Below are 18,289 nucleotides of genomic sequence, written 5' to 3'. Positions count from 1 at the left end.
AGCGGGAGGCGGGAGCGGGAGGCGGGAGCGGCCCGGGCGGCGGCGGCGGCGGCGGCGGCGGCGGCATGGACGAGGCCGTGGGCGACCTGAAGCAGGCGCTGCCGTGCGTGGCCGAGGCGCCGACCGTGCACGTGGAGGTGCACCAGCGCGGCGGCAGGTGAGCGCCGGGGCGGGGGCCGGGGGCCGCGGCGGCTCGCCACGCCCGACGGGAGCCGCGGGGGGAGACCCTCCCGGAGCTGCCTGCCCCCGGGGCGCGGTCCGGGGCGCCGAGGGTCGCAGTGAGGAGGGAGCCGGGGTCCCAGGGCCAGCGGGAGTCCTGGAAGCCTCCGTGCCGCCCTGAGAGCCTCAGGGTTTCCCCAGGAGCGTCCCAGGCCTCGGGCTCCTAAGCCAGGACGTCCCGGGCTCTCGGGGGGTTTGTCCTCAGGGTCGTCAGATTCCGAGTGGCGGCCCACCGTCCCCGCCCGGCCCCCGCCCGGTCCCGAGCCACTGTCCGTGCCTGGCCCTGAGTGCCCGCCTGCCGTCGGCACCGGGTCCGGGCACCATGGGTGTGCGACTCACCCTCCAGGCCTGGTCCGGGGCACTGGGAGTGCTGACCCACCTTCTGGTCAGCTGGTGGAGCCGGAGCCATTGCTGCCTTGCGGTCTCGGCCAGCGTGAGTCGGAGCACTTCGGGCTCCAGTCCCGCGCCGAGCTGAGCGTTGGTCTTCCTGCCCACTGTCCCCAGCACCGCGAAGAAGGAAGACATAAAGCAGAGCGTCAGGAAGCTGCTCAACAGACATAACATCGTGTTTGGAGACTACACGTGGACCGAGTTCGATGAGCCTTTTCTGACCAGAAACGTGCAGTCCGTGGCCATCGTTGACACGGAGTTGAAGGCGAAAGATCCACAGGTACCTGGTCCACTGTGCGGAGGGCTCCTGGCTGGCTCCATCCGTGGTGTGTGCGGTCTTGGTCTCGGGTTCCTGGGTGCGTTCAGGCCGCACGTTGGGAGCAGACTTTCCCTCTGAGAAAGCACGAAAACAAAGACGTATCTCGAATGTGTACTTGCTGCTTTGCCGGTCTGTTGTCAGAAACCGGCTGATTTATCTGTCGGCTCGTCAGACGAGCACCGGCTCTGGGAAAGGCCAGGTGCTGGGAGTAGATGCACCCCCGCGTCAGGGCGCCCACGGCACAGTCGGGGGACCGATGGAAGCAGAGGCCAGCTGCAGGCAGTGGGGTGGTGGGCTCTGCTGCCGAGACCCCCCCCACCTCCGCCAGCTCCCTGTACTTGAGGTCAGCGACTGTCTGGCATGCTCCGGGAGCGTAGGGCCATAGGAGGCACGGAGCTACAGCTGCAGAGAGAGGGGCTTTCCTTCTAGAAGTCTTCCTCTGGCCCACCCTGTGGACTGCCTCGCCACCAGCTCTGTGACAGGGTGGGTACGTCGGGGTGTTTCTGTCCCTTTGAGAACAACCCCAGTATCTGTCTCAGGAAGATGCATCACCGGTATCTCCGTGGTTCGTGTCTCGTAAAGAGTGCGTTTGGAAGAATTGCTTTGGCACTGAAATTGTGCATGCGAGGTGGGCCTCTCCGTTCATGCACTGGGACTAACGCTGGTGGCTTAGTCAGCTTTGTCCGTCCCCGTTTTGGCCAGCCTGAAGGGAGCAGAAGAGCTTTCCGCAGACGGAGGAAGCACGGGTTAACCAGAACCATTAGACATCTTAACGCTTTCAGTTTGGACTCTGTGGGTTCACCTAGGAGAATCTTAACAGCAATTGTGTAATTTTATAAAGATAACATGAGTCGTGTTTTACATATATCATTAATGGAAGCTGGTGGTTTGGAGTATCTTGGTTATCCATCAGTCAGACTTTGGCTAAGGGAGTGCTCCGTCCACCCCATGCGGCAGGGCTGTGGGAAAGCACGCGCTAGGTCCCTGTCTGCGGGCAGAAAACGTTTCCGAGCCCTACTGACGGGACGGCGCACTCGGAGACCTCTGCGGGCCAATACGGGTGGTAACGTCCTAGACCAAAATGTGGGTGAGGTTGAACGTGGGGGCTTTGGTGTTCTTCGTTCCGTATTTTTTGTATTTTTCAACAAGCACGTGACTTTCATGATTACAAATAACGATAAAGTCCTTTCTTGGATAGAGAGGGGGAGTATTTAAGAAAGACTAATACTAAATCTGAGCACCAGAGATTTTTGTACCTGATCTAGGAACTGGTTTCTGACGTTGTGCGTGTTTGATCTTTGTTTTTGGACGTTACCATCTAAGTTGGATGGCTAGAATCAGGGGCGAGTTGTTTGCAGTTTGTGGGGATTTATTTGGTGTCCCTTCTCGCCATAGCCCATCGACCTGGGCGCCTGCACAGTCGCGCTCCACGTCTTCCAGCTGAACGAGGGCGGCCCCAGCAGTGAGACTCTGGAGGAGGAGACGGAGAACATCCCTGCGGCCAGCCACTGGGTCCTGCCTGCAGGTGTGTGACAGTGAGGGCGGGCGGGCCACACCCGAGACACGAGGGCAGACGTCGGCGTGCGGCCTGGGCTCTCCAAGCCCGTTAGCTAAGGACTTTGTGTTGGTCCATCTGTTTTGGAGGCTTTCGGCACGTCTCATTTCTTGTGAGATGGAAAGCGTATCGCAAAAGAGGAACGTGGAGATCTCCACTGTAAGACTGTTCCTTCAGGCAGGGCCCTCTAAGACGGTGCTAACTGAGAAAAAGAAGAAAGTGTTCTTTTCCTGCCCAGCCGATCGCCTGCCGGGCCACTCCTTCCTCCTGCCTTCCCTTTGCTTCCCCAAGGGTTTTGCCATGTTCTAGCAGGTGGAGTCCTGGGGTGAAGCCAGTCCTTGGGGCTGTGTCTGAGGTCCTGACAGCTGGTCTCGACCTTTCGCTGCCCTGCCCAAGTACTGGCTGGCGGGGAGAGTGGTGGGTCTGGGTCTGTGCTCATGGCAGAAGCGTGGGTCCCCAGAGGTAATTATGTGTGGTAACGTGAGTGGAAACTGTCTCTGTTCTCCATTTAATTATCTGTCAAAAGTTATGTGACTGGTAATTACTTAGCGTCTTTAATTTTAAGAAGAACTCAAATACAGGATGCCTGGGTGGCTCAGTGGGTTAAGCCTCTGCCTTCGGCCCAGGTCATGGTCTCAGGGTCTTGGGATCGAGCCCCGCATCGGGCTCCCTGCTCAGAAGGGAGCCTGCTTCCCCCTCTGCCCCTCCCCCCTCATGCTCGGCCTTTCTCTTTCATTCTTTTGCTCAAATAAGTGAGTAAAATCTTAAAAAGTAATAATTAAAAGAATACAGAAAGGTATTCAGCATTATGAGGCATCAGAGAAATGCAAATTAAAACCACAATTATAGGGGCACCTGGGTGGCTCAGTGGGTTAAGCCTCTGCCTTCGGCTCGGGTCATGATCCCAGGGTCCTGGGATCGAGTCCCGCATCGGGCTCTCTGCTCAGCGGGGAGCCTGCTTTCCCCCTCTCTCTCTGCCTGCCTCTCTGCCTACGTGTGATCTCTGTTTGTCAAATAAATTTAAAAATCTTAAAAAAAAAAAAAAACTCCAATATTAAGAAAAAATTTAAAAATTTAATTTGCCTGTAACGAGAGTCTGAGCCGGCCACGTGTGGAGCAGTGGAGGGTGTCAGTGGCTCAGAGCAGACCTCTGGGGCCAGTGCAATGCCTGTTTTCCTAAAACCAGGTTTGTGTTTTATTCTCTCCCAGCTGAATTCCACGGGCTTTGGGACAGCCTGGTATATGATGTGGAAGTCAAATCTCATGTAAGTCGTTTGTGCCGTTTCCTAAGAGGGCTGCTTGTTGGAGGTGGGACCCGCACTGTCTTCTCCAGCATCTTGGCACCCTCTGACTCAAATAGGCTCTGGGAACTCGGGCCCAGCAGCAGCCCGTGTCCTGCATACCTGTCCTCTAGGGTTGCTCCCCAGCAGAGCTGGTCCCTGTGGGGAGAAAGGTGCCTGGTGTGAGACAAGTGTGATCGGACTGTGCTCTTAGGACCCCATCATGCCTGGAGAGGAAGGGCCAGGGGGCAGAGGGAGCAGGCGGGCTGTCTGAGCACCAGCTCGTCGGAGCCCCCTCAAGGGGAAGGGTCCTGCGTGCTGCGGGGGACCCTGGAGGTCCATCCCGCAGCCCCCCCAGGCTGCGAGAACAGTCGTGGCCGCTGTCCAGGGCCCCAGTGCTGCCACTTGCCCCCTGCTGTGTTGTCCCCGAGGCACGAGACATTAGCACGTGCCAAGTCTCGTCATTTTGTACGATCTTGACGCTTTTAGGGAGAGTGGCCCTCGTGTCGCCCTTTATTTTTAATTAAACGGTAGTAGCAGCCAGCCTGTTCTCACGTCGTGAGTTTCTTAGGAGGCGTCTGCCCGCCGTGCTGCGGGCAGCTTCTGAGGGGCGGCCCAGTGCCAATGCCCCTCCTCGGGCACAGGCTCCAGCAGCGTCTCCGCTGGGGGCCTCTGCCCCGTCAGCACCGGCAACTGCATCCACCCGTCTTCACGCAGCTCCTGGATTACGTGATGACAACTTTGCTGTTCTCAGACAAGAACGTCGACAGCAACCTCATCGCCTGGAACCGGGTGGTGCTGCTGCACGGTAAAGCGCGGGGGGGTTGTTCCTTAAACAAGACAGATGTGATCGGGGGCCTCTGTGCATGTCCCGCCGGCCTTTGAGGAGTCACCGTTGTGTTCTGATGCAGCCGGAGCTGTCCTAGAGTGTCCCTCCCTGGGAAGCCAGAACAGCTCCCCTTGCTCTCGAGCCTTCACTTGGCCGCCCCCCGTCGCCGCCTTGTGACTTCTCTACGGTATCTTCCAACGTGTCAAGTAACTGCCTAATGCACAAGGGTTCCTACAAGCCTTGAGGCCGACATCGCCTCGCGCTTCTTTGTAGCATCTTTGGAGCTTTATGGCCACAAAGCGTGACAACCATGCTCTATTGAATCCTCTCCAAAGAAAACCTGGGTTTGTCCTTAATGTCGCTGGTTAGAAGGCAGTCGAGAGAGCCCCGCAGTGAAGCGGGGGTGCGAAGTAGCTAGCTCCTTCCCCGGTTCCGCTGCAGGCCGCCGTGCCCCCTGCTCCGCACGCTGTCTTCCTCCGTTCTGAGCAGGCGACCAGTAGTATTCAACCGGCGGGATAGCACGTTTTCTCCTCCGCCGTGGTTACGTGTTGTCGTTGTTTTAATTATCGAGAGTGTGCGCAGAAAATCGGAGCGAAGGTGCCTGCGTGTCCAGTCAGCCACCGCCAGACTCTGCCACGTGGCCCACGGGGCAGGGGCCCCCACCCGCTGCCGTTCTGGTGTAGCGTGGGCCCGGGGGAAGTGACTATTGTGAGAGGCGTTGGACCTCTCACAAGGTCTCAGTGGGTTTTTTAGAGGACACGTGGGGACGGCGAGGGTGTCGGTGACGCTGCCGACCAGGAGATAGAGTGCTCGCTCGGGATGCCGAGGGGACCTCTGTGCCAGGAGGCGATGCTGTGTCGGGGGCGTGGGAGCTGAGACCAGACTAGGAGGAAAAGGGAAAGACCTGCGAAGCGTGTTGCTCGTGTCGGCCGGCGTTCACGCCGCGGGGGTACTTCGTGAGTCCGCAGCGCTCGGGGACCAGCGTCTGTAGCGCCGAGTCCTGCTGCCTGCCGTGTGTGCCGGCCGGAGCGTGGCGGCCTGTCCGAAGACACCTGTTACCACGCAGGCTTAACACGTTCTCGGTTCTGTTGCAGGTCCTCCGGGAACTGGAAAGACCTCCCTGTGTAAAGCCTTAGCCCAGAAGCTGACCATTAGGCTCTCGAGCAGGTAACGTCTGATAATCCGAGGAAGGAGAGCGGCAGGACTGATGGCTTCTCGTTTGTGGCCCAGAGGTGTTTTACTTTTTCGCGATTTCCCTTGGCTCTGTACGGAGTCGCTGTCCTCCGAGTCAGGTGAAGTGCCGGCTCTGTGCCCGGCAGTGCCGAGTTAGGGGCTCAGGCTTCTTGAGCTGGGGGCGCTTGCTTTACGGCGAGCACGTGGTCTTTCTGGTGACGCGTTTCTGCTCTCAGGGACGGGACGCTGGGATGCCGCTTGGGATGCTCGCTGCTCTTGCTGACGGTCCTTGCTGTGTCGCCTGGGAAAGGAGGGCCTGAGCCTCTCAGGGTGGGTCTGTCTCTTCCGGAGCTCGGGCTGGCTCCTCGCGCTAGACGCCACGTGGCTGGTGCTTCAGCCCCCGCCCCCGCTTCCTCGGGACCCGTTTACGTGCGTGTTCAATCGCCTGATGTTCCCCAGGCCACTGATTGTGGGTTTTGGTCTTTTCAGGTCTAGAACCTGAATTCTAAAAATTTTTTGTTCCATTTTGAGCCATTTTCCGAAATATCTAATCTTTTTTTTTTAAAGATTTTATTTATTTGGCAGAGGGACACAGCGAGAGAGAGAGAACGTGAGCAGGGAGGATGGGGGAGGGAGGAGCAGGCTCCCCACCGAGCAGGGAGCCCCGTGTAGGGCTTGATCCCAGGACCATGACTTGAGCCCAAGGCGGACGCCCAACGACTGAGCCACCCAGGCGCCCCTCTGATCCGCTTTTAATTCTGTCCGGCAACACCTGTCCACTTCTGAAGGTCCCGCTCGCTTCCTTGTATACTTTCCCATTCTCCGACGCCTTGCGCTTGCCGAAGCGTTCGAGCGGGCGAGCAGCGGTGGTGTCGCCTCTTCCGTGCTAGTCCCGTCGCTGTCGGTTCCGAGTCTCTGCTGTCGGTGGCTCTCCTGCCTCGGGGTCCGTCTCAGCTTCTCGTCCGGTCAGCGAAGCTCCAGTTGAATGCAGACCTTGGTTCTGTTGGCTTGCGTCCTGCTGGGCATTCCGGCGACCCGGTGCGTTTTTAAGCCGGAGGGGGCTCTACGCTGAAGGCGGAAGTGAGGCCCTTCCGGGACCTCCATGAGCGCCCCAGTCAGAGCGGGTCCCGTCCACTTTGGCCCTTGGGAACGGGAGCTTCCCAGCTGCGAACACCAGGAACCGTGCAGCTCACGGCTCTCCAGCCTCATGGGATTTCCGTTTTGTCACGTGCCTGAGTGTTCAGCCAAGACCCGGAAGGGCCCCGAGGCGGTTGCTGGAGTTTTCTTCCTGCGTCTCTGCGTCCCCTCGAGCTTACCTGCAACCTCCACGGCCTCAGGCTCCTTGCACTCGGGCCTCTGGGTCCACACGTTGGCGCAGTGGCTGCACACGTGTCGGGAGTTGTGGTCGGAAGGGACCGCAGGCAGAGAGCCCAAGCAGCTGCAGGGCTCCGTCACGTCCCGTGTGGGGTGACAGTCGTCCGTGCCTGCCAGCCGGTCCCTTCCAAACACCGTTGTGATTTTTGTCTCATTTTCTGGTTGATGCGGAGGGTTGCTCGGCGCTTGTTGCTCAGTGTGACTTCAGAGGAGAGACTCAGTGAGGCACATGTTACTCTATCACGCTGCTTTTCGGACGCGTCCCCTGGAGGCTTTTGCGTTGGAAACTGCTCTGTGTCTACGCTTGTGCTTCCGTGCCCTAGTCTGTGCTTGGCAGCTGGGCTTGTCCGGACCTCCTGAAATGCACCGCGTTTTAAAGATCTCTTGGGGCGGTTTCTCAAGACAGCAGAGGCTGAGCGTGTTACTACAAGAAGCACCACTCTCTAAAGCACATCTGAAAACGCGCATTTAGTTTTTGGCTTAGAAACTGAAAAGAAACCTTAGCGAGCCTTCGATGCTCCTCTCGTCAAAAGGCTTTAGAATCAAACGGTAATATTCGACCCGATCTTGATTTCGTTAGGTTGTCTCTCCCCTTCCCTCTTTTGGAAAAAGAATTAGCAAACGGAAAGCCAACTGTGATGGTTTGAGAATGATGATTTTCCTCGTGTGGACTTCCGTTGTGCCGAGGACCTGGCTCAGCTTCCCTTCTGCCCCGGCCTCCCTTCTGCCCCGGCCTCCCTTCGTGCCCCGGCTTCCCTTCTGCCCCGGCCTCCCTTCGTGCCCCGGCTTCCCTTCTGCCCCGGCCTCCCTTCGTGCGCGCGTTTCCGACCGCATGTGCTGAGCCTGCCTCGGGGCGTCTGGGCACCCCCAGGCTCAGGACGTCATTGTGTGCTGGGAAACGGATTGTCCGGCTCGTGGCGGTTTTAGAGAAGAAGGAGAGAGCACGTGCGGCTCCATCCAAAAGACTCACGACGACTACGATTTGTTTTGCCTGCCTGGTTGCTGCTGTTGGTTCTTCTCACCGCGTTAGGGCTGTGGATTACGGGTAGGTTAGAAGTGAGAGGGTTTACTCGCGCTCTGGTTCAAATGAAGGTGTTACTCAGAAGCCTGCGTTCGCTTCGCTCCGGACCACCGGCTGCACGCCAGTAGATTTTCATAATTACTTGAGCCCTCGCGTTGTCTTGAGGTCACTCACCATTACCTGGAGCCCCGCTAGGTAGCGCGACCTAACCAGTGAGCGGGCCGTGCTGAAGAAGGAGCGGTTGCCCCGGGGGTACCCGATTTGTGAACCGACCGTCTTAACTCTGTTTTCTCCTCCCAGGTACCGGTACGGCCAGCTAATTGAAATAAACAGCCATAGTCTCTTTTCCAAGTGGTTCTCGGAAGTAAGTACCGGCGTGATTTCTGCTTTGCAGGCTCGCCAGCCATGCGGGTGGACGGGGCCCCCTGTACGGGCCAACTTTCCTCTGAGAACGTGGGAAATAGGTCCCACGTGACAGTGTGGCTGACTTCAGGGTCAGGGGGAAGTTCCGGAACTAAGCGGTCCCCTGGGAATAGTGTGAGGCCTGAGAGGGTCCTCTGCTGGTCACAGCCGTACTTTCGGGTAGGACAGACACTCAGCTTTCCCTCGGGGAGGGAACCCTCACTCTAGCAAGGGCCGCAGCCTCAGCTGAGCACGCCCTCGGGGCCCTGAGCCACCTTGCTGTCTTAGAATCGTGCCGTTTGGCCCAGGTGACGTTGTAGGTGCCCCTCGGCGTGGAACGTCACCCGGGCCGCTGTGTCAGGAGATCCGTCTGGTGGGCGGTGAGCCAGGACAGGGAGCACTCGTAAGGCACATGCCTGCTGGCTGTGTGTTTGCGTCTGACCCGTCTTGTTCCTGGTCATGGGACGGCGGGGAAGGAGGAAGTACGCCAAGTGGGAGACGCCTGTGCGAAGCGGCCTGGAGCTAAGCTGGTGCGGGTTCAGGCGCGCTGTCCCTGCGCGTGGAACAGGGCAAGGCGGCGTGTGGCTTGGCCTCCTCCCGTGCGGCCCTGGCTTCCTGGGTTCAGGGTTTCTCCTGGGGCCGTCCGGAGACAGTGGGCCCAGACCGTGGCTGGGTGGGGACCACGGGTGCGTGTGAGCACCAGGCAGCCTGACGAGTGCAAGCCGCCACTAGAGGGGTGTTCTGCTTCCAGAGCGGCAAGCTGGTAACGAAGATGTTCCAGAAGATTCAGGACTTGATCGACGACAAGGACGCCCTGGTGTTTGTGCTGATTGACGAGGTATGTGCATCTGGCCATCACGCCTCTGGCTGAAGCAAATCCCAGCCCTGGCTGAGCCCGGCCTCTGCCCAGCACCCCATCCCGCCACGCGCTCGCCCTCGGCCTCCCGCCCGACCGGCTTCTGGCACCGCGGGCTCAAGCACACCCCGTCGTTTGCTCCCCGCAAGCTTGGTCGGTGCGGCTGCCGGCGGCCCGTGGGGCCAGGCGCTGCCCTGTCCCACCTGTTGTCCCACCCCCACAGGTGGAGAGCCTCACGGCTGCCCGCAACGCCTGCAGGGCCGGTACCGAGCCTTCGGACGCCATACGTGTGGTCAATGCCGTCCTGACCCAGATCGATCAGATCAAGAGGTAATGCTGACCCGGGGGCCTCGCGTGAGAAGCTGCGCGAGGGTGGGAGGCGCTTGCACACGAGACCTTCTTTCCGGCTCCTCTGACTGGAAGCTCGGCTGCCGCCAAGTCTGCTCTGCCTCGGCCCGCCTGAGACGGTGTGTGTGCCCGCTGCGACCCGTAGCAGTTCAGGACTTTGAACTACTGAAATCGTAGCACAGAACTTGCTTGTGCCAGAAACTCGCGTGCCGCAGAGAAGCACGGGACAGGGAGTGAAACTCGCCCCGCGCAAGCTTGTTGGCGCTGAAGGGCTGCGATGGGCAGGTGGGCGTCACCTGCACGCCCTTCGTGGGCCCGGACTCCCTGTGGCACAGCCCAGCCTTGCAGGTCCGGAGCCTGTGGTCGGTGTGGCCTCGGCTGGCCCCGCTTTGAGGCGTGACTCCTAGTAAGCTGACTCACAAGGAAGCGGTGTCCAAACCAGAGCCCCTCTGCGTCCTCTGCAGCGTTTCGCCGGCCGCTCCACTGCTCGCAGCTCTCACAGTTAGTCCTGGGGTGCCGTCCTGCATCGAGGGTGCCGGACCCCAGCGCAGCGCTTGGAAGTGAGCTCGCTGCATGCGGACTCACAGGGAACTGAACTTGCTAAGGGCCGTTCCCCCAGGCCTTTGGTGTAGTTTCACCACCGAGAGGCTCCGATGTCCCCGGACGCGGCTCTCGGGGTGGCCGCGGGGGCCACTTGCTCCCGCTCCGCTGCCGCCCAGCCCCGCCTCCGCTGCCGGCGCCGCCCGTGCTCCTCCTCCGGGTTCCTGCTCCTGCGCCTCCTTCGCCGGCGGGCCGCGCTCTCGCCGGAGGTTCCTATGGCGTCTGACCCCTGGCAGTCGCTCCCCTGCCTCCACTCCCAGACCACCTCAGTGTCTGCCAGCGGCCGCTCCTCTCATCTCTTCGGGCGGCCTGGGCGGCCCGTGCCTGGCCTTCTCCCCTCCTCTGTTGCTCACCCGTCCGAGGCCTGCGGGGCCAACCGGACCAGGTGTCCGGCACACCCCCAGGGCAGTCGTTCAGCTCCGAAGCCCCCATTTCCAGGGTTCCTGCTGCAGTGACGGCCTCGTCATGCACCCCCTGCTCGAGCCCAGCCCCTCCCTGTTGCCAGCCCCTGTGGGCTCAGGAGGGGAGGGAGACACGTGGGCCTCTGGTTTCCCTCGTACTTTCCTGTCCCCCTTCACGCTGCCTGTCCAGCCTCCTCAAGATGGCCTTTCCAGGCCTGCCTCTGTGTGGCTGGGACGCCCTGGACTCCTAAGACCCCTGCACTCCCCAATCCTCCTTGGCTCACTCCTGCTCACCCTGTGCTGTGCACCTGTTGCCAGACACTGGGTAAAACCTGGCCCTTCTGGGGGCTCCCCCCAGCCAGGTAGCTTCCTGCGGCCTGTGTGTGCGCCCACCACGGGCCCCACGGGAGCCCTGCTGCATCCCCGCCCCTGAGCCCCCTGGGCTGGGAAGCGTGCTCCCCAGGGTGCCTTGGGCCTGCTCTGTGCTGGTGCACGTCAGTGAGCAGACGAGGTAGCCGCGCGCTCTCGCCCAGAGCTTAGAAGCTAAAGGGGAAAGCCGCTGGTGACCGGGATCAGCAGTTCAGCTCCGCAGCGCAGGGGGCGCGAGAGCCGCGTGCAGAGCGGTCACCAGGGCCGCCCCGGCAGTCTGATGCGGCCATCGGGACTCTGCACGCGAGTCAGAGTTACACCACGGTTGAGGGAGGGGAGGGAACAAGGAAGTGGGAGTCTAGGAGAACTTTCTGGAAGGCTGAGGAGCACAGGGCCTGCTTGGTGCACTGTGTTGCAGCCAGGAGAGCCTGGTGGGAGTTGGGGATCCCACAGACACTCAGGTGCGAGCCTCGGAAGACCTTGTAGCCGGCTAGGACGCTGGCCGAACGCCGGAAGCTTCACGGGACAGAGCGCGCGAGGGAGTCACGGAGGCGGTTGGGGGCTGACCCACGCTCTTCTACCCTTAGGCACAGCAACGTGGTGATTCTGACCACTTCCAACATCACGGAGAGGATCGACGTGGCCTTCGTGGACAGGGCCGACATCAGGCAGTACATCGGACCGCCCTCTGCGGCAGCCATCTTCAAAATCTACCTCTCCTGCTTGGAAGAACTGATGAAGGTGCTGGGTGTCTCCTCACTCCTCTCGCTGCCGTTTTCCTGGTTTTGCCCTCCCTGACGCAGCTGAGAATGGCTCACTGCGACGTAGAGGGGCCCCCGCGCGTGGCGCTGCGGTCTCTGGCCGAAAGCTGCGGCTCTTCCTGGCGGGCGGAGCTGTTAAGTTGAAACTCTGGCCGCCGACTCAGTATTCATGTTCTTTTGGCACAAAACGATAATTATGACCATTTGGTCTACCGGTCTGCAAGGGATGAGTGGGGGGCGGGGGTACGGCTGCAGCAGCCTGCCGGCATGTGCTGGTCCACAGGGAGACCTGACTGGAGGTCGTAGCTCACAGGGAGGGAGGTCATCCAGGCTGGAGGTCGTAGCTCACAGGGAGGGAGGTCATCCGGGCTGGAGGTCGTAGCTCACAGGGAGGTCATCCGGGCTGGAGGTCATAGCTCACAGGGAGGGAGGTCATCCGGGCTGGAGGTCGTAGCTCACAGGGAGGTCATCCGGGCTGGAGATCATAGCTCACAGGGAGGGAGGTCATCCGGGCTGGAGGTCGTAGCTCACAGGGAGGTCATCCGGGCTGGAGGTCATAGCTCACAGGGAGGGAGGTCATCCGGGCTGGAGGTCATAGCTCACAGGGAGGTCATCCGGGCTGGAGGTCGTAGCTCACAGGGAGGTCATCCGGGCTGGAGATCATAGCTCACAGGGAGGTCATCCAGGCTGGAGGTTGTAGCTCACACGGAGGGAGGTCATCCAGGCTAGAGGTCATAGCTCACAGGGAGGTCATCCGGGCTGGAGGTCATAGCTCACAGGGAGGGAGGTCATCCAGGCTAGAGGTCGTAGCTCACAGGGAGGTCATCCAGGCTGGAGGTTGTAGCTCACAGGGAGGGAGGTCATCCGGGCTGGAGGTCGTAGCTCACAGGGAGGTCATCCGGGCTGGAGGTCATAGCTCACAGGGAGGTCATCCGGGCTGGAGGTCGTAGCTCACAGGAATACCTGACTGGGGGTCATAGTTCACAAGGAGGTCATCCGGGCTGGAGGTCATAGCTCACAGGGAGGTCATCCGGGCTGGAGGTCGTAGCTTACAGGGAGGTCATCCAGGCTGGAGGTCATAGCTCACAGGGAGGTCATCCGGGCTGGAGGTCCTAGTTGCTAGGAAGTTCATCCTGAGGAGGTGGTCATTTACAGGCTGTCATTGGGTGCAGTGTTAATGTGCCTTTGGTCCTGTTTTCTGACAGCAGCTGTGAGCACAATAACACTCACAGTCGGTCTCGTGTGAACGACTTCAGCAGGGATGGGCCATGTGCCCGGGCGCTAAGAGCTCTGGCACTGGGCACAGCGGGCTCAAGGCAGAAGGTACCTGCTGTGGGGTTCACGCTGCTCACACCGTGGAGTCCGGGAATTATGCAGGGAGCGAGCTGGCCGGCAGGCGGGACGTACGTGGTGGTGGTGCTGGTGTCTCTCTAACCAGGAGGTGAGGGTGGGCTTGACCGCTGCCTGGCCTCGTGGAGCTGGGGCCCTGATGTCCTCCGCGCAGATGACACAGCTTGTGACGGGGGTGGGAGAGCTGGTCGTGGCAGCTGCGTCCCATCCCACTGTTTGGTGGCGTGGAGAAAGGGAGGGGCCCCGTGGAGCTTTGATTCGGGGTCCCGAGAGAACTCCCGAAAGCATGACTGCCGAGAAGTTAGCGTGATGGGATCCTGCCAGCGGTCGTGCTCGCACTGGGCCTTGCATCCAGGAGACGTTCTCATGTTTAGCCAAACGTAACAGACTCTTTGTGGGAGCTCAGCGTGTGGGGTGGGTGTTGTTTCTTAGGTGGTTTACAGGAAATTCAGATGTCCGATGACGTAGTGCAGATTTGGCCAGTCCTGACAGCTGTCGCTCGTGACTGGCCCACTCTCTGTCAGGACCTGGCAGTTCTGGTGTGCGCCTGGGTGGCCTGTGTCGCTGGGAAGGGTGGGGGGCAGTCGCAGGGAGTCTGAGGGAGTCTGAGGCAGTGTCACTAGAAAACTGAGAGTTCTCCCACACAAACCTTGTCTTTTAAAGTTACCCACAGCCTTCACCAAACCTCCAGAATGTACAGAGAAAGCCATTTGTTCTTTGTGTCCTTTCCTGGTTTCTGAGTCGAAAGAGTTCATGTTCGAGGTCATTTGGTAGCGGTCACTGAGCACCCTGACCTGTGAACATGGCCCCTTGGCAGAGTGTCCCACATGCAGACACGTGGCCTGGGCAGGAACTCGGGGCCCAGATCCAGCCTTGGGCTGTGCCGTTGCCCCACACAACAGTCTGATCTTAAAAACATCAAGCGGCGACTGTCCTTGAAACGCAGGCGGAGTCCTGGTTCCTGGGCCCGACTCTGCTCCACGGGCTGTACTGAATCACTGAAACCCATTACCTGGCCGGCCTCAGCCCCTCCACGGCCCTCCTTTTCCTGACACGTGAAGACACATCTTGACCGAGAACACGGAGAGGCTGGGTCGCCACCCGTCTCTGAGATGTGTTTTGTCATTTGCCTCCTTATCTGCGTTGGAGGGAGCGGGGGCGCGTGTATGAGCGAGAGGGAGCGGCCTGTGTCCGGGCCTTCTGTGCCTGTGTTTCTGTGAGAGGGGACATGGCTGCCTGCTCTCTGGGGACTGTCCCCGTGGCTGACGGTGTGCACTCTGCCCGGCGGGCCCGGCCCTGACACCGTGTCTCTGTCCCCAGTGTCAGATCATATACCCCCGCCAGCAGCTGCTGACCCTCCGGGAGCTGGAGATGATCGGCTTCATCGAAAACAACGTGTCAAAGTTGAGTCTCCTTTTGAGTGAAATTTCAAGGTGTGAATTGACTTCGTGTCTGTACCTGGAGAAGCGCGTCTGTCGCGGTGGCGGGCGGTTGTAGCTGACCGGAGCAGCCTGGGCTAGCGGTGCGGGGTCGCAGGACAGGGAATTGGTGCCGGAGGCATGTGTCCCATACGTGCCGGGAGGGCTTCGAGAGCCCTCCACCACCCCGGCCCCGGGTTCCTGGCCAGAGGGTGGGGGGCAGCTGCCCTCCCAGAGGCGGCTTTAGAAAACAGAAAACGGTGCTGCGCTTCTCTCTGAAAAGAGAAGACATTTGCGTTGAGGCTGTCTTGACACACTGGTGATTCCTTAAATGGTCCTTATTCAAGTTGTACAAACGTGCAGGAAGAAAAGAGCGGAAGCTTCTGTCTCGGTGCTGACCTCAGAGCACTACGCTTGGGGCTCCGGGGAGTAACGGAGAGCCCAGGGCCCCCGGCACCCTGGGTACGGCCGCTGGCGTGCAGGGGCCACAGCCGGCGGCACTGTTGCCTCTCAGATGGCGTGGGTGCCCAGGAGCGTGAGGAGGGAGGTGTGGAGATGGAACAGAGTCTCCAAGGTCAGAATTTGGATAAATGGGAGAGAGACGGGGAGCGCCACGGTGCCGTGTGTGCGGGGGTCCCCGGCCGGGTCTTACCGCAGAGACCAGCGGGTGGCAGGCGGCCTCCAGGCGGCGTTCTGACCAGAGGCTTTGAACGTCATTCTGCGGCTGTGAGGCTCGTGGAAGGTCTTGAACCTTCCGGATAGCCTGAAGAACAGATTATTTTTGGGATCATCTGTTGAAGAGATTTAAACTGGTTGGGATGGGCAGGGAGGGCAGTTCAGACACTGACACGGAAACTGATGCGGGCCAGCCTGGTCCCTGGGGGAGCCACGCTGCTGGCCACGTGCCCGCCGTGTCGTGCGTGCGCTCTGAGGCTGGGGGCGCACTAGGACAGCCACTGAAGACTGGGAGAGACCAGCCGTAGGGGAAGGGACATTCAGAGATGAGGGAAACTGGCCTGAAACTGTCCCCAAACACGGCTCCGTTCACAGGAAGAGTGAGGGTCTCAGCGGCCGCGTCCTAAGAAAACTCCCTTTCCTGGCTCACGCACTGTTCATCCAGGTGAGTCCCCGCAGCCTTCCCCACTTCCCGCACTCCACTGTCCCCACCACTGCTCTGTGGGACAGGCTGTGTCCTCACTGGGAGCCGCACAGAATGTGGGTGGGAACCCAATTTGTCTCCGTGCCTAAGTGGTGGGCTCCTGGGTAGGAGGAGGACTCGGCCTGCTGGGGCCTCACACAGCCCCTGGGGCTCGCGGAGAGCCCTCCCCGGGCCCTCCCTGGCCCCCCCGAGGCTGCTCGCACACAGCGGCCCCTCAGCGGCGCCCCGCTTGCCCTGTGCTGGGCCCGTGCCCCTGCTGCTGTCTGCGCACGGGGGGTGCCGCCAGCGGCCCCACCGGAGCCAGGACAGCCCACGTGCCCGTGTCTCATTCCAGGCCCCCACCGTCACCATCGAGGGCTTCCTGCAGGCCCTGTCCCTGGCGGTGGACAAGCAGTTTGAAGAAAGGAAGAAGCTCTCGTCTTGCATTTGAGCTGAGCTCTCCGCCCGTGGCTTTCTGAGCGCGACCAGCAAGTGACGTGTCCACTCAGAGCAGCAGCTGCCGGGAGTCTCCAGCATCCGGCCGCAGTCTACGGGCCAGAAGCCCGCGAGGCTAAGTGGTGTTCCAAGAAGTGTGCTGTATTTACCTGTTTTTAAGACCAGCAGCCTGTCACTTCCATGGTTGGGAAGGATGGTAATTTGCGTTTTGCCCTCCTGTAAAGAACTGTCCCGATGTGCTCATTCCATCCTGTGTCTGGTCCGTTGGGTAGAAAATGCTGATAAATGCTTGAAAAGGGCAATTACCGTAGATAATTAAGAAACAAAAGGGAAACCTTATCGCCTTAAATAATAACGTAACCCTGGCATTAAGAACGTCGGCCTCGCTGAAGACAGAAGGCAGCTTTCTGACCTGACCTTGTCTTGCGTCCGGTACACGTTTCAGAGGCTAATGAGTAAAGAAACCCTGTTCCTATGTTTTAGAAATTGAGAAAAAAATTCCAGGTAGAACACTTTTCCTGATAATCAGTCGTGGTGCTATTTGTGAGAAAGGGGCAGCCTCGGCGTCCGGGTGACCGCGGGCCACCGCCCTGGCATCTGCCACACGCCACAGCACGTGGCACTTCTGCCTGTCGTTTTGTACGTTCAGCGAGGTTCCCGCGGTGCGAGTTTGGGGTCACGGTAGCCGTGTACACTGGCTGATCGATGTGTCTCGTGGGTGGTTGTATTTGGGGTTGTCTGTTGCTAAGCTTTGATGTTCGTGGTTTATATACGTTTTTCAGGAACATGTTATCTTTTGTTACAGAACTTAAGTATTAAAACTTTTCCCCGAGAATTTTCTCGTTCTGATTTTCTTATCCCTCCCCAGTGCCCTGAATTTTATTGAAACGTTCTCCGCACGATTATTTAGCTTTCAGCCTGTTCCGTGCTCTCGGGTGTAAGAAGGGACCGTCCCATTGTGTGGGACGCCAAGAGCTGGGTTCGGACCCTGGCCCCACTCCTGTTGGAGACCAGAGCCTGAGTCTGTGATTTCCATGAAACCCTGCAGTGGGGGTAGAAGTGGAGTCTGCAGGCACCACGGTCGGGAGAAGACACTCTGGGACTGGGGGAGCCTGAGACAATGTCATCTCGTGAGTTTGCTACTGAAACGCCTGATATCCAGGTGCCCAGATGGAAGGAAGGGGCAGGGACCAGGCTGGTGCCGACGGGTGGAGAAACAGGGTGAGGGAGACAGGCAGGGGGAGGAGAAGCCTAGAGGGACAGACTAGGTGGGGGTGCGGCCCTAGAGCCAGGCCCTGCGGGTGGAGGACGAGCTCTAAGGGTGGGGAAGTCCACGGGACCAAGACCCATTTCCCAGGAAGTGGGGTTGCTTGGGTGGCTCTGCTGCGTCTGCCCGTGGGCCCCTAGAGGGCAGCACTGTCCCGTGCGGTGGGCCAGGCGGGGCCCCCGGGGCCTACCTAGTGCTTAGCAGAGGCCGTCAACCCTGCCAGGCCTGGTGGCCCCCTCCCTCGACCTCTGCGTGCGCCACGTGTGTCCAGGGGCATGTCTGTGCCTCGGGCTGTGTGTGGGGAGGGGGCCACGGGAGCACGGGTGCCTGTCGTGCCTCCTTGGGGCCTAGTTCACTCGGCGCACGTAAGGAGAAGGGCTGTGGGCCCTCCCACCCACCTGGCCATCCCGAGGGGCCTGCTGGAGATGGGTGGCCAGGGTGTGAGGAGGGGGTCACACCTGGGCCCCTGACAGGGGACACAGGCCCTGGGCTCCTCCCCAGCACAGGCTGTCGTGGGCATTTTGTGGGCGGTGGCCAACCCCCCTCCCCCCAGGATGCTTCTCACTGAGCGTGGCTAGGTGCCCCCGTGGGCGTGGGTGCAGGCTGGGAGAGGGGCTGTCCTGTGGCAGGCAGCCCACTCCTCACTGGTGAAACAGGCCGAGTGCTGTCCCCAGGAGCCCACGGGGGCCGTGAGATTGAACGTGGGAGAGGGAGCACCACACCGGCAAGGCAGCGTGTGTGTGACCACCTTCTGGAGCCTCTC

General features: G+C 60.2%; 1 protein-coding gene across 1 annotated transcript; it reads left to right on the top strand.

The window, feature by feature from the left end:
- Positions 1–16: 16 nt before the first annotated feature.
- TRIP13 (thyroid hormone receptor interactor 13) lies at positions 17–17,092 on the top strand. The gene is made up of 13 exons (XM_080804460.1): positions 17–157; positions 724–889; positions 2,324–2,453; positions 3,693–3,748; positions 4,481–4,571; positions 5,687–5,759; positions 8,461–8,524; positions 9,314–9,400; positions 9,642–9,748; positions 11,724–11,877; positions 14,568–14,680; positions 15,716–15,785; positions 16,159–17,092. The coding sequence occupies exons 1-13, from the start codon at positions 66–68 to the stop codon at positions 16,252–16,254; spliced, it is 1,299 nt and encodes a 432-aa protein (XP_080660586.1). The 5' UTR covers positions 17–65; the 3' UTR covers positions 16,255–17,092.
- Positions 17,093–18,289: the final 1,197 nt, after the last annotated feature.

This window comes from Martes martes (genome assembly GCF_963455335.1).
Source record: "Martes martes genome assembly, chromosome: 5".
Classification (NCBI taxonomy): Eukaryota; Metazoa; Chordata; class Mammalia; order Carnivora; family Mustelidae; genus Martes; species Martes martes.
Note: the sequence above shows the minus strand (reverse complement) of the source record. Positions and strands in the feature narration are given on the sequence as shown.